This window comes from Lipotes vexillifer, unplaced genomic scaffold (genome assembly GCF_000442215.2).
Source record: "Lipotes vexillifer unplaced genomic scaffold, Lipotes_vexillifer_v1.1 scaffold2116, whole genome shotgun sequence".
In the NCBI taxonomy this organism is placed as follows: Eukaryota; Metazoa; Chordata; class Mammalia; order Artiodactyla; family Lipotidae; genus Lipotes; species Lipotes vexillifer.
Window position 1 is genome coordinate 725,597 of NW_006791713.1, and position 16,110 is coordinate 741,706.

The window sequence follows — 16,110 nt, forward strand, 5'->3', positions numbered from 1 at the left end:
TTATCAGTTTATGAACTCACCAATTTTAAGTCTCCACAACTGTTAGCAATACAGCTTTCTTCTACCAACTCATTTACTTTCTTCTCTAATTGTCTTATCTTCTCTTCTGGACTGTTAAAGAAAAAAGTCAGTATACTTTGAATCATTCAACCACTAATAATACATACAAAATTTAACCTACTTTTAACATTGTCCATCATGTGCTTATAAACTTTAAGAGTAAGTCACAGATAAGACAAATATATAAGTGGCCTTAAAGAATAAATGTGCCACTGTTTTTAATAACTACATTATATAATTATTCATAATAGTAAAAATAGTTAACATTTATTTAGCATAAGTGTAATTTAATTTTGAGCTAAATGCTTTACCCTAATTATGTCACTTAATCTTCATAAGAATATTTGATACAAGTACTATCATTATCTCATTTCACTGACAGGGAAACTGAGGTTTAGAAAGTTAAGTATTGGCAGTCCAGTGGTTAGGATTCCGTGCTTCCACTTCAAGGGGCACGGGTTCGATCCCTGGTCAGGGAACTGAGATCCCGCAAGACACACAGGGCGGCCAAAAAAAAAGAAAGAAAGAAAAAGAAAGAAAGTTAAGTACTAAGCCTGAGATCATACAACTAGTAAGTAACAGAGCCAGGATTTAAACACATGATAAGGTAACTCTAGGGTCATGCTGTTGCATTACCATCCCCAAAGGAAAGCAGATTCTATGGCAAATGAAAACTTTATCTATGGTTAGAAAGACTGAAGACCCCATAAAAGAGAGAAAAATTATTTACTACCAAATAGATACCACAGAGACTTTTTTTTTTTTTTTTTTGGCCATGCTGTGTGGCTTGTGGCATCTCAGTTCCCCGTCCAGGGATTGAACGCGGGGCCATGGCAGTGAAAGCACCGAGTCGTAACCACTGGGCCTCCAGGGAAGCCCCACTCACCACAGAGACTTCTAACAAGGTGAGGAAGTTTAAAACCCTGACTTCATTAGTAGCAAATGAAGTGTCCCCAGATCAGCCATGTTTCAAACACAACATCAGTGTTGTTTTACTACCACTTTCTTTCAATAAAACACAACACTCTGAATGTACATCGTTGCCTAAATAAACTTTTACTACAAATATATCACAGTAAACATCAATTCTCTTAATTCTCTACAAATGGACTTTTAAAAAGAACACAGGAATAAATTTCACAGTATAGGTTTGTCTATAAAATCATATTCTTCAGTAAAACCTGGGATTAAGACAACATATTTTATTAGTTTATAGAGATTGCAAAATTCTAATAAGAGATGGTGGCTTTCTAAAGGTTAGAAAGTTCAGAATTCAAAGTATGGAATTCTATTTTCAAGCTGTCTGAAACACTCTAATAAATGTCTGTAAATGTTGCTTACAGGTTGTTATAATTAAGCCTAAAATATCAATATAAAAATGTAACGCTAAAACTCTGTAAGAGAATTTTATGAAGACAGTGGAAGTCACTACCCCATCCCTACCAGCCGCCAGGAGAATGAACTCTGTGCAGACACTGCTGGGCGCCTCCACAGGAGCCTGCCGCCGCCCTGCAGCCCCGAACGCGAAAGCTAGGCTACAGGAGAGTTTCACCCTCCTGCCTAATGTCTGGTTCCATCAGGCACGTGTGATGAATTTCTGGCCAATGAGAAATGACACGTCTGCCTGGGGCAGATGTCTCCCGGAAAGATCCCTGCTCTTCAAAGGGGACCTAAGACTGAGTACCTTCTGACTCTAGGTTTTTTTGTTTCTTTTGTTTTTTTGCGGTATGCGGGCCTCTCACTGCTGTGACCTCTCCCGCCGCGGAGCACAGGCTCTGTACGCGCAGGCCCAGCGGCCATGGCCCACGGGCCCAGCCGCTCCGCAGCACGTGGGATCCTCCCGGACCGGGGCACGAACCCACACCCCCCCCGCATCGGCAGGCGGACTCCCAACCACTGTGCCACCAGGGAAGCCCCTGACTCAACTACAGGAAGGTTCTGAACTCCCGTGGCCCTCCTGGAATCATGAGGATGGGCAGGCTCTTGAGAAGAGCCAAGAGAATCAGAAAGAAGCTGAACCAGCGTGAGGTTATTGAGAAGTTAAATTAACCATCCTCCAGACCTCCTGTTATAGGAGATAATAAAACATTCTTGTGTGTGTTTTTTCTGACATTTTCAGCTGTTAGCAGCTGACAGGATCCTAAATGACATATTTAAGTAAGATAACATGTATTTATTAGCAAACTTGCTGTCATTAACTAGGATACAAAGTAAACTGACTTTCTATAGAAGTTCCTTATTAGTCAAAAAGAGAAATTATGTAATTTATACAATAGCCCAAATACCAGGTTTAAGAATTACAATTTAAAAACATGAGCCCTGGAAGTAGACCGCCTGGGTTCAAGTCTCAGTCCTGCCGTGTACTAGCCTGACCCAGCGAGCTCTCCGTGCTTCCCTCCCCCTGAACTGATGACACAAGAGCTCGGTCTTCTCGGGAAAGCTCGTACACAGCGCAGGGCACGCAGTGATCGCACAGAGAGCACTCGGTAAATGCTGGCTGCTATCGCTATTTGTAAAATCTAATGGTGCTTAGATATCAGTAAATGTACAAAGCTGAATTTACACCGTAGCTTTTTAGCTACTCTCTAGTCAATGGCACAAAACTAAGTTAATTCTATAAAAAATTATATTTCTCAATATCAATATGACAAACTTATACATTTTCTTAATTTTTTTCTTTGAAATATCCTTTTAAAATAATATCTTATTACATGTACAACCCCATTTGGCCTTCAAGAGAATCAATATTGGCACGTATAAAAATCAGACACATCTTCAAGCCAATAATATTACAGTAAAACTGCATGGAATACACAGGGCTGCTTTTCTGAGACTTGATTCTTTTGCTAGTTCCGAGAACCAGGGATGATGCTTTGGTTACTATTCTGCTGACATGAACTTTTCAAATACGTAAGGATTATGTACTTGAGAAATAAAAGTTAAGAACATGCAACCAACCACAGCAGAGCAGCACAGGACTTGCATACCTGTCTTCGTTCCTGGCCTCCAGGGGCGGTGCAGGGCCCCGCGACTGACCGAGGGGGTCGAATGCAGAGCCTGAGACACAGTCAAGAGTTCACGTTTAGTGCTCAATCCAGCACAACTGAAGGGATATGAAACTGCACACATGCTATTTAATTTACCTATTTATTAAATGGAATGGACATTTTTTATGCTTACATAAGTATTTTGCATATTAAGAAACTGGTAAGATTTTTAACATACATAAAACCATGTAAATAAAACTGTGTTACCATGTAAGAACAAAAATAAATATCTCTCGGTATTTATTTCTCCCCCATAGTAATCTATCCCTATTATGAACTCTAAATGGCCAATCATGTGAGTAATAACCTGGTATTAGCCTTTTAATTTTCCATTACTGGTATAACAATCATTAATTTTTGTCATAACAATTTTATTTAAAAATTATTATTTAACTTATCATATATTTAAGTACTATTTTCACCTTTAATTCTTTAGCTCTAACTCACATACAAATTTTAGATGTAGAACTCGGTATATTTTGACAGATTACATGCCAGTGTAACTACCACCTCAACTGGGATGCAGAACATTTTCATCACCCCTTTCCTTTCTTAATGGTACCTAAAATAATCAATGGCATGTTAGATATGGTAATATATTTACACATACAAAAACATTTTAAAAATTTAAAGATCTGAAAAAAATTAATAGCTGAAATAGAACAAACCTCTCAAAGCTGCTTTGGTAAAACCAGCTGCTCTCACTGCTGTCATGGGTCTAGTAACTCCATCCTTAGGAGAACAAGCATCATTTAAAGAGCATTCTTAAATAAGACCTGCCTCTTACTTGCAGAGCTGCACGACACACGTTGTAATACAGCCTAGCGTGTAACACTGGTTTCGTCCCCTGCCGGCTTGCTCTGTGCTCCCACCTCCTCATGTGCCGGCCTGTCTGCACTTCACATTTCCTCTGTCAAATTTTGATTCTCTGTCTAACTGGACTTACTCCCAGTGTGAAAAGAAAAGCACTCTTAAGGATTTTTAGATAGTACCTTATGCAGCTTAGTAGCTGGCTACTCCCCTACTTTTGGTTGGTCTCCTATATGCCTGAGAGAGAAACCACAGAAACTGCTGTAAATGACAGCAAAGGAAAAGCGGGTCCCAGAGTACATCCTACAAGCAAACTATCAGGCCTATGTCCATTCCCAGTGGGATTTCATTTGAGACCTGAGTCAATAAATCCAAAGAGACTTTGCTACCAAAGATTTCAAACGGCCCAAACTTTAGCCCACAGTTTAAAGAACCAGGGTCACTATATAAGTAACAACTTAAAAAAACTTTGGTAATAATATTCTAAGTCACAGGAAAGGCCCAAAATGAACACCCACACAATGGAGATACCTGAATAGCCCCTGTCATTGGTCTTCCCATTGACGATGCCAGGGATGTCTTGGACTAGTAAACAAAAAACTAAGTTAAAACGATTCCAAAAAATGCCTACATTTAATTTTATAAACCAAAGTATAAAAGTTTTCTTTATAACTTTTTTTCTTCATCCTATTGGCAAGTAAACCTAAACATAATTTTTTTCCATTTATCTCCCGAGGATATAGGATCAAACAATAAAACTCTAAAACAGGCATTGGCAAAGTATAACCCTCAGCCTTTGTACTGGGACACAGCCGCAGTCCACTTGCCTGCACATCGTCTATGGCTGCCTCTCTGAAAATGCTGAGCTGGGTTCCGAAGAGCCTAAACCACAGGGCCCTTCACAGAAAAGCTTGCTGTCTCCTATTCTGAAACATTACCAAAAACCAAATTTATGAGTGATACCTGCTTTGGTTGATTAATAAATGTATGCGTCACATGATACACTGTTATATAACAATATAAGGCCACTTTCTTCATTCACAGGAAGGGACACTTGGAAGGCAAGTGCCCGGGACCTCTAGGTTCTAAAACCATTTTCATGACCCCTAAGAAATATTATCATAAAGACTAGGAAACACTATTTCACCTCATTCCTCCATTTTTCTCCCATTCCTTTATTATTTCACATAAGCTAAAATATCCAAATTGTAGGTACTTTGGGCAAGATTTAAAAGATTTTCTTTTATGGATTTTAATATAGCATCTTTCCTCCAACGATCTCAAATAAAAGCAAGACCCAATTATATGCCTCTGAAGTTTTTCTTAAATTTTATTTTTTCATGTATTAATTAGTAAGTTTTTAAAAATTATAAACATTATGGTTTTTTTTTGTTTTTTTTTTTTTGTTTTTTTTTTTTTGTGGTATGTGGGCCTCTCACTGTCGTGGCCTCTCCCGTTGTGGAGCACAGGCTCCGGACGAGCAGGCTCAACGGCCACGGCTCACGGGCCCAGCCGCTCCACGGCACGCGGGATCCTCCCAGACCGGGGCACGAACCCGCATCCCCCGCATCGGCAGGCGGACCCTCAACCACTGCGCCACCAGGGAAGCCCAACATTATGTTTAAATAACATCTAACCTCACATAAGATATACGAATGGAATACACATGACACTTGGTTATATTATATAGAAAATGAAGTCAATCAACAAACACGAGGCAACCACTGCCAGGGAAGCCCAACATTATGTTTAAATAACATCTAACCTCACATAAGATATACGAATGGAATACACATGACACTTGGTTATATTATATAGAAAATGAAGTCAATCAACAAACACGAGGTTTACAGGGAGGAAAAGACAATAAAATATTTTCTGTTATATTTAAAACCAAAATGACTAGAATATTCAAAGCTATTAATCAACAATATATAATGTTCATCACTAACCAAAATGGAAAATATATCCAGGTCATGGGCTGAAAGGTAGCCAAACTTATTTAGAACTAACTGCCTAAACTGAACTTATGTATGAGAAAATGCATCTTCATATCTTCAGCTTAAGAAAACCTACCCCACATCCAGTAGCTACAGGTCTAGCAACTGCAGTGCTTGGTATTTTAGCAGTTACCTTGGGGAGGAAAAAAAACATAGTTAACAGAATTCAGATTAAGTTATATAATAGAAAACTGGAGAAGAAATAGAAAATATAGGCTCATCAATAGAGAAATATTTATATACTATTTAGAATAATTTCTTTTAAATTATTCTAAATATTAAAGAGCTCAAATATTTTAAGTATCAGGAAGGAGACCTATTCTGGAACTCATTTTAAAGGAGAAAAGGGACTTTAGAATGACCTGAAGGGCCAATAAGACAGATGAGTCTTCACAGTCACGCCTACCATTCATTTTGCATGATTATCACTGCCAGAAGCTGGGTCTAACAACAGGCAGAGGATCTCAGGGAATCTGGGGTTGAATCTCAGCTCTCCCTCTACTTGCTTGTTTATCTCTTTGAACCTAAATGTTCTAATCTCTGAAATAAATATACAGAGTATGTTGATCACAAAGTTGTAACTGGAATCAAACAGGACCACAGAGGTGAAAAAGTGCGCTAAACAGGTTAGCTGTTGGGCATCTTTGTTTAAGTATCTTATTAAAACATCATTTTTAGAGGAGTTCTACTTCTGGCTTGACGGACCACTGTTTTAAACATCTCTCCCTCTAAGAACTACTAAGGCGGCTGGGGACAAAAATATTTTTGCAAAAAATCAGTTTGGATACATTAGAGAACCATCAAGGCCATAAGGAATTACAAGGCCTCAAGCTGAGGAACAGAAGGGAAGACTGAGGGCTGAGCTGCGTCTGGGCTGCTCTTCTCCCAGGGGTGTCTGTTAATGCGGAAGGCCAGGCCGCAAGGGTGAACAGAGCTTTTCACAGAAGACAGGACTGAAGACATAAACCCTGGAGCTGGGCCTGCTGAGATGGCAGCCCTGGGAATCCTCCAGTATTCAGACTTGACTGACCTCCAAAGACTACACTCAGACTGGAAGGGAAATCAGAAGGACACCAGCCCTTGTAAGACCTGAGCCCAATTTAGAATCATCTCAAACTCAACTGGCTTGAGGTGATTCAGGATTCCTTGCATCTCTGAGGCCATAAGCAAAAGTAAATTCTCTCCAGTAAAAGATATCTGTCCTGATAAGGCAGCCACTACCCACATGTGGCTGTTGAGTATTTGAAATGTGCCTCAGGCAACACGATCTGGATTTTAAAACTTTACCTACTTTTAAATGATTTAAATATAAATAGTCACATATGGCTAGTGGTTATCACACTAGACAGCAGAGACATACAGCCTTAAAGTATCTCTAAAAATTTTCATTTACAATGCCTGGCATTCAATCTAAAATAACCAGACACATAGGAGCAAGACTACCTAACCAAAACCAAGAGAAATAAATGGAAAGACAGGCAGAAGGGGAAACGTGATGGAAACATCAGACACAGGCTTTAACACAACTATGGTCAATATGTTCAGCGAATTAAAAGACAAGATGACAATTTCAGTACAGAACTAAAAACTATAAAAAATGGATAAATGGAAATTCTAGAACTGAAAATAACGTAAAATTCTGGCATTGTCCAGAAAGTAGTAAAATACTAAATTATACTAGACTTTGATAAGTTAAAGATGAGTATTGTAATCTTTACAAAAACACTAAAAAATGGCTAAAGAATGTAAGCTCCCAAGATAACAGAGGGAGAAATGGAATAATAAAAAATAAACAAAAGAAGATAAGAGGGCTTCCCTGGTAGCACAGTGGTTGAGAGTCCGCCTGCCGATGCAGGGGATGCGGGTTCATGCCCTGGTCCGGGAGGATGCCACATGCCGCAGACCGGCTGGGCCCATGAGCCATGGCCGCTGAGCCTGCGCGTCCAGAGCCTGTGCTCCGCAACGGGAGAGGCCACAGCGGTGAGAGGCCCGTGTACCGCCAAAAAAAAAAAAAGATAAGAAAGGAGAGAAAATGAAACATAAAAAAGGCAGGAAAAAACAAACAGCAAATACTAAGGCAACAAATTTAAACCAAATCAGTAATTTCATTAAATGTAAATAGACTAAAAGAAGAAGATTATCTGACAATATTAAAACAAAAACAAAAAACCCAGAGCTCTATTCATGCTGCTAATAAATACATCTTAAATATATAGATATGAGAATGCTGGAAGTAAAAAGATGGGAAAGACATACAATGTAAACACTAGACAAAAGAGAGCTTGAGTAGCTTTAGCAATATACTAATATTTGACAAAACAGACAAACAGCATTACTAGAGATAGGACATTTTATAACCATAAAAGGGTCAACTTAACACAAAAATATAACAATTCTAAATGTCTCTACTCCAAATATATAAATCAAAAACCTAAAAAAAAGAAAGAAAACCACAATCACAGTATAAGATTTGACCATTTTTCTCATTAATAGAACTGTAGTTCCGCTCCACAAAAAAAAATCAGTAAAAATATAGAAAATTTGAACAAAACCATTAACAAACTTGACCTGACTGACAGATAACAGGTCTTGGAAAAACGTGAAAAGGAAGGACGTGGGTCTCAGCAATATTTTTCTGTGAGAACAAACTGAAGGCAAGAGACCATTTTTCCTTTGAACTCTACTCACCAATGACTAGATCTGTTCTTCTGGTTTTTATTTTTGGCACTGGACTGATCTCTTAAGTGGACTGGATCCTACGTTACCTCTTTCTTTCCTCACCTTGCACCGTCACCCACAGTGCCTTTCCTCACAGATCTCAAGGGCAATCTGAACTGTGCACATCCTTAAATATTCAACTGTAAATCTACCTTCTAAGCAGCCTCTTCTGATTGTCCCAACTAGTGATAAAGAACTTATCTTTGTGGTCCCATAGCAATTTATACTCTTTTTACAACACATAATACATTATGCCTTGTAATTTCTATTTCTGTCCATTTTATTCTCCTTAAGTTCCTCTGGAGCTAGCTGGAATTTTATCCCTCTAAGTGAGCCCAGTCCCTTTCATATAACAGTTGCACAAATTTCTCCCATTTAATACAGTAAGTAGGGTGTGATGAAAGTATCATTCAAGGCGGCTGGAGACCTGAGCTCTGTCCTGGTTACAGGTAAGTGTGAGACCTCGCCTCCCAGGCTTGTTTTCCTCATCATAACGTGAGGATCTCTGAAGTCATTTCTAAATATGATGAAGGACCAGGCTGGAGACATTACCACCTGTCTGATACTCAGAATCACTAAACTGAAGACAATGTTTGCTTGTTTATTAATCGTGTGATAAAGATCTGTGGAGGACCCACAGCAGGCAAAGAGAGAATGATATGACGGTCTGCCTCCTCAGAAAGCTTATGGCCTTGTCATGAGCCAAGTGCAAGAACTTAACCTACAATTTTCTTTCCATAATGAAGGTAAACTTAAAATTAAAATATAGCTTGTGGAATGTGTAGTCAAGAATTGACTTCACCCAAAGAGAGGTCTGGCTTTGCCCTTTGCTACTGGGAGGAGATCTGCAGGCCCCTGGAATGTCCTGGTCTGACACACCCCTGTTTGCCTGGGGGCTTTGGCCACCAGACAGTCTAAACTCCAGGAGGGGCTGGAGACTAATGAGCAGCCATGAGGACAGTATGTGATGCAGCTCCGTGAAAACTCTGGACACCAGAGTGGTGGGAGGGCTTCCTTGCTGGCAATCCTCCCAAGTACCGTCACCACTCAGAGTGGCTGGAAGGTTAATGCCACCCAGGGCTCCACAGGGAAAGGATGACCAGAAGCCCCACGTTTGGACCCTCCCAGACTATGCCCTGTGTCTCTCTGCTCTGGGCAGATTTAACCTGTATCCTTCCCCTGTAATAAAACGTAAGCATACCAGCTTTCAGCGAGTTCTGCGAGTCCTTTCAGAAAAGTACTGACGCTGAAGGTGGTTGTGCAACTGGTGTCAGAAGTGAGGACAGGGGCTTCCCCGGTGGCACAGTGGTTAAGAATCTGCCTGCCAATGCAGGGGACATGGGTTCGAGCCCTGGTCCAGGAAGATCCCACAACCGCGGAGCAACTAAGTCCACGAGCCACAACTACTGAGCCTGCACTCTAGAGCCCACGAGCCACAACTACTGAGCCTGCACTCTAGAGCCCACGAGCCACAACTACTGAGCCCACATGCCACAACTACTGAAGCCCACTTGCCTAGAGCCCGTGCTCCGCAATAAGAAGCCCGCGCGCTGCAATGAAGAGTAGCTCCCGCTCGCCGCAACTAGAGAAAGCCCGCATGCAGCAACAAAGACCCAACGCAGCCAAAAAAATAAATAAATAAAAATAAAATTATTTTTTCAATAAGTAAATAAATTTTAAAAAATAGGTTAAATGATCTTAAACAAGGGTGCCAAGACCATACAATGTGGAAAGGTCAGTCTCTCCCAAATGGTGCTGGGAAAACTGGATATACACACAAAAGAATGAAATCAGACCCTTAATCTTGTATCACATACAAAAATGAATTCAAAATGGATTAAAGGCCCAAACGTAAAAAGACCTAAAACTATAAAACTCCTAGAAAAAAAACATGGGGAAAATTTCATGGCACTGGACTTCGTAATGATTTCTCAGCTATGACACCAAGAAGCACAGGCAGCAAAACCAAAAACAGACCAATGGGACTACACCAAATATAAAAACTTTTGTGCATCAAAGAACCCGATCAACAGAATTTTTAAAAAGCAACCTATAGAACGGGAGAAAATATCTGCAAAGCATATACCCAATAAAGAATTCCTACAACTCAACAACAAAAAAATCAAATAACCCAGTTAAAAAATGGGCAAAATACTTGAACAGACATTTCTTCAAAGATGATATACAAATGGCCAAAGAGCATATGAAAAGATAGTCAACATCACTATCAGAGAAATGCAAATCAAAACCACAATGAGAATCACCTCATACCCATTAAAATTGCTACTATCAAAGAAATAGAAAATAACAAGTGTTAGTGAAGCTGTAGAGAAACTGGAACCCTTGTGCACTGTTGGTGGGATTGTAAAATGGTGTAACCACTATGGAAAACAGTATGGAGGTTCCCCCAACAATTAAACATAGAACTACCATATGATCCAGCAATCCCACTTCTGGGTATATATTCAAAGAATTGAAAACAGGGTCTCAAGATATTTGCACACTCATGTTCACAGCAGCACTATTCACCACAGCCACACAGTGGAATGTTACCCGGCCTTAAAAAGGGAGGAGATCCTGACACAGGCTACACCGTGGAGGAACCTTGAGGACATTGCGCTACATGAAATAAGCCAGTCACAAAAGGACAAAAACTGTATGATTCCACTTACATGTGGTACCTAGAATAGTCAAATTCATAAAGACAGTAGAATGGTGGGGGCCAGGGGCTGGCGGAGGGAGATGGGGGTTGTTGTTTAGTGGGGACAGAGTTTCAGTTTGGGAAGACAGAGAGCTCCAGGGATCTGTCTCACAACAATGGGAATTAATTTAACACTACCAACGTGTACATTTAAGAACAGTTAAGATGGTATAAGGTATGTGTTTTTTACCACAATAAAAAAAATTCACTTACTGGAGGTCTTCTGCTGTGACTAGTTTTCACAGCTTGCTGAAAAGCTGTGTCATTCTCCAATTCCTAAAACGAAAAGGCAAATTTCACATCCAACATGAAGCGACAATTTTTTAAATGTTTAACCTCGACTGCTTGGTGTTCATGATACTCTATGATCCATCGTCCTCCATCTGCTGACGTCCAGGTAGGGCTCAAGGACTCCTGTCCTCAAATCCCCCCTCACACTGTACAAAACACCAAAGCCCCTTCCCCCTCAGGGAGAGGAGTACTGACAATGTCAGTCAAGTTTAAGGCCACTTCACTGGCTACTGTTCAAATGGGTGCTATCAACACACATGGTTAAAAGATCAAGTCTGCAAGGATATGGCCTTTCTTCTGTTTCTCTTTTCCAAGCAGCTGGAGCAGTAGGAACAGAGAATCACCCCCATCCTTTTTCCCTCTCTCCCTCCCCTCTCTTCTTCCATATTCTGTACCACGGCTAGGAGCCTTACCTGAGAAAACCTTAGGACAGAAAAGGCTGTATCCTCTCCCAGAAATGGGGCAAACACTTGCTCTGGTTTCATCTCTGCTTTGCCCAAGTGAAAATGGCTCTTCATCTCACGGGAGAGGTAAAGTCTGAGATTCAGACTAGAGCCAGCCTAGGCTCCAGCGGGTCCAACCTGTGATGCCACTTGGAACCAAAGCCTCCGTTGAAATAAAACGTTACTATGCTTTGCTGATTCCTGACCTATGCTCACATTCTCCCTGAGGAATCTGAGGAAAGTAACATTAGTCAAGGGCAAGATACCAGTGTTTCCGAGTTTCCTGGACAAAATGCCATTGTAGCCTCTCTCAAAAGCACCAAGCCTCTCCAACTGCCAGTCTAAGCAGCCTTTGTCCCCTGTCTCTTCAGCAGCACAGGTTCGGCTCCAGCCCTCCATACATCTGTGCTCAGTTCTCACACTCACCTCTGTTTTACTGCAATCTACTTCCCACAGAAACATACTTGCTGATTATTAAAAAACAAACACAAACAATACACAAAAAATGGAGTCGATATCAATTAGCTTTTTAAAACCTTGGAGACAATTAAAGTAAAATGTTTGTATAACCAAAATGCTAATACAATGTACTTTAAATGTGATTATGTACAAGGATTCTTTTTTAATTTTACTTCAAATAATCTTCATAACCTTCCATATCAACTACATAAAAGGAAGTAAGTACACAAGTCTCAGCCATAGAAACCAGGCAACTTTCACACGAAGAACAAAGCCAGGGGCTGCCTTTGAAATAATTATACTACCTTGGCACATCTTTTAGGAAAAGCCTTCCAATATTCCTAAATTATTAGTAAAATTTGATTAATCAGCTCAGTGAAGTCTCAATGACAAACTAAAAACTGTCAACAAATTCTCCAATTACAAATACCAAATCAACACAATTTTTGTCATTTTTTTTCCTTTGTTCATGATTTGATTAACAATTTGCATAATCTATGAACACCTTAGCAACTGTTTCAAGTAGTTCAGTTATATATTAATTTACACCAATTAATTAAAATAAAAGAAAACCATGGGTAAACCAAATTTTTTATTTTACTGTGTGATTTATTTTTGTGTATGATATTCTGAATATTTGCTTCAAGTTAAATAATGAAGCCACACTGTGATGACCTGAAGAGTTAGGAAGTTTCTCTGACGTTTTTAAGAATGATCATGATGATATATTAATTCCACTTGTGGGACTCTACCCAAGGAAATGTTTGATCACAATAGAGAAAATTATTTATGCATAAAATTGCTCATTGTGCTATTGTTATTAATAGGGGCAGAAAACTATAAATAATTATCCTATAGTCAGAAAATAATCAACTGTATATAGTCGGTATTATGCAGCCATTAAAATTATATTTAAATTTTTAGTACCATGAAACTTTACGATGTAGCCAAATGTAAATAAGCAAACAGAAAAGTAAACATTAGTTCAATTCCAAACATGCTAAAAGAAAATTGTATGTGTATGCATGAACGAAAGACAAAGCAACAAAATGTTAACCGTACTCATTTCTGACTGCTGGGTAAATTATGTGTAATTTTGTTTTTCAACAGTGAGCACATTTTTTTTTTTTTATACATATAACTTTTACGACTGGGAGAAAGGGGGAGATTCAATGGTTTTCATAATTTATACTAGCTTAGGAAAATGCCCATGCTTTAATACAAATTTTTAAAAACTAGTCTATGTAATCATATCCGTATATGTATAAGTGTTTGTATACAGGGAGGGAAGAACCTGAATATATTAAAAGACAAGGAAATACAGCAAAACATCGGGTGACATATCTAATACAGGTGATCTTCAGGTAATATTATTCATGTCATTTTATTTTTTTCTCCAATCTTCTGTATTTTTCAAATTTTCTATGATGAACAGTATCTCCCAGATTTTTTTTTTCTCCTAAATTTTTATTTCATATACAGTAAGTGAATGATGTCTATTTTCTTTTCCTGCGTTCTCTCTAGGTCTCAAATTCACAGGCAAACATTTTTCTCCAGAGGAAAAAACAATTCAAAAATGACTGAAAGCCATATGAAAAACTCTAGAATGAGATTTCCTAAATTAGTTTCAAGTCCTCTAAATGTTAATATTTGATTCTTAAATACTAGCAAGTAAATTAACGCCCACATCCTTCATCCTTACTTTTTTCCACACGCTAATTAAAGATAACTTTATAAAGTGTTTTCTTTGGTTTCTGTCTTTTACAATTTGGAAACTATAACTCTCACAATAATGTAAACAGATTTAAAATATTCAAGTATTTGTCTTAGTAACAATTTCATCCTGTAATTACTATACTACTAAATATTAAGCAGATATAGGTTTGTTGACATAAGCGAATATTCATAAAAGGGAAAAAGCAGGTTACGAAACAGTACACACAGTATGATACCATTTTATCCAAAAACATACAGAGATACAGTATACATATACACATACATATGTGCATAGGGAAACATTTAGCGTTAAGCACTGTAAGTTAGTTAATGCTTATCTCTGGGCGGTTTATTTCTGGGTGGTTTCATAGACAGTTTCTATGATTTTAATTTTTCTTTATATTTATTTCTATTCTCTAATTTTTCTATAAAATACTTGTATAATTTAATTCAAAGAAGAAAAATAACTACATGACATTTCAAATTTACAGCATTAAAAAAAAACTGATTTTAGGTACTTCAAGTGATCTAAGTCTTGTAACTTACATATTCAGATAATTAGTACAGAAGAATACAAGTATGTAATGGATCCTAATTCTTTCCCATAGACTTTTTCACATCTTTATGCTGCAATTATTACTATTGGTAGAAAGTACAGTTTTCAGTAATAGCACTTTTCTAGGCTTTTAATCAACTTAATCTAAAGCATGATAAAGCAGAACCCTCAAATCCAAAATTTTCATGAAACAGCTGGTTAGCAAAGACCAATGTAAAAAAAAAAAACAAACAAATTTTTTTTTTTACCTCGGTATCATAGGTTGGATTGTAGTCATTATAACCAGAATAAAGATCATCTTCATCTGTCTCTGGGGCCAGGTGTACATTTTCCATCATTTGTACCTATGAAAAATCACTGCTGTAAATGTATTCTTCGAATAAGAAATAATTGTTAATTGAAATAAAGTATACCTATTTAACAACCTTTCTGGTCAAATTTATCTCTACATGTGTTTATGGCTTAAACTTTTTTTCATGTCAAATTCTTAAAACTAGGTATCAAAACAGATACAAAGGTCAATGGAACAGAACAGAGAGACCCCCAAAAACCCATACATATATGGTCAACTGATTTATGACAAAGGAGCCAAGAATATACAATGAGGAATGGACAGTCTCTTCAATAAATAGTGCTGGGAAAACTGGACGGCCACATGCAAAAAACAAATCTGGGCCCCTACCTTACACCATAAACAAAAATCAACTCAAAATGGATTAAGGACCTGAAACCATAAAACTCCTAGAAATAAACATAGACAGTAAGTGCCTTGACATCGGTTTTGGTGATATTTTTTTTGGATCTAACACCAAAAGCAATGGCAACAAAACTAAAAATAGATAAGTGGGACTATATCAAACTTAAAAGTTTCTGCACAGCAAATGAAACCATCAACAAAATGAAAAGGCAACCTACCAAATATCTGCAAATCATATATCTGATAAGGGGTTAATATCCAAAATATATGAAGAACTAATGCAACTCAACAACAACAATAACAACTTGATTAAATAATGGGCAGAGGGGACCTCCCTGGTGGCGCAGTGGTTAAGAATCCGCCTGCCAATGCAGGGGACACGGGTTCGATCCCTGGTCCAGGAAGATCCCACATGCCTCAGAGCAACTAAGCTCATGCGCCACAATTACTGAGCCTGCTCTCTAGAGGCCACAAGCCACAACTACTGAGCCCGCGTGCCACAACTACTGAAGCCCGCACGCCTAGAGCCCATGCTCTGCAACAAGAGAAGCCACCACAATGAGAAGCCCACTCACCACGATGAAGAGTAGCCCCCGCTCGCTGCAACTAGAG

At 38.7% G+C, this 16,110-nt stretch overlaps 1 protein-coding gene across 1 annotated transcript in view; it reads right to left on the reverse strand.

Moving 5' to 3' along the window:
• IFT88 (intraflagellar transport 88) overlaps window positions 1-15,139 on the reverse strand; it is a 69,010-nt gene extending 53,871 nt beyond the window's left edge. Inside the window, exons 1-7 of the mRNA XM_007464509.1 lie at window positions 15,050-15,139; window positions 11,550-11,612; window positions 5,994-6,050; window positions 4,449-4,502; window positions 3,776-3,839; window positions 3,048-3,117; window positions 21-111 (exon numbers count right to left, since the gene is read on the reverse strand). Of these exons, the coding sequence (XP_007464571.1) occupies window positions 21-111; window positions 3,048-3,117; window positions 3,776-3,839; window positions 4,449-4,502; window positions 5,994-6,050; window positions 11,550-11,612; window positions 15,050-15,139 (489 nt within the window). The remainder of the gene's footprint in view (window positions 1-20; window positions 112-3,047; window positions 3,118-3,775; window positions 3,840-4,448; window positions 4,503-5,993; window positions 6,051-11,549; window positions 11,613-15,049) is intronic.
• Between the last annotated feature and the right edge of the window lie 971 nt (window positions 15,140-16,110).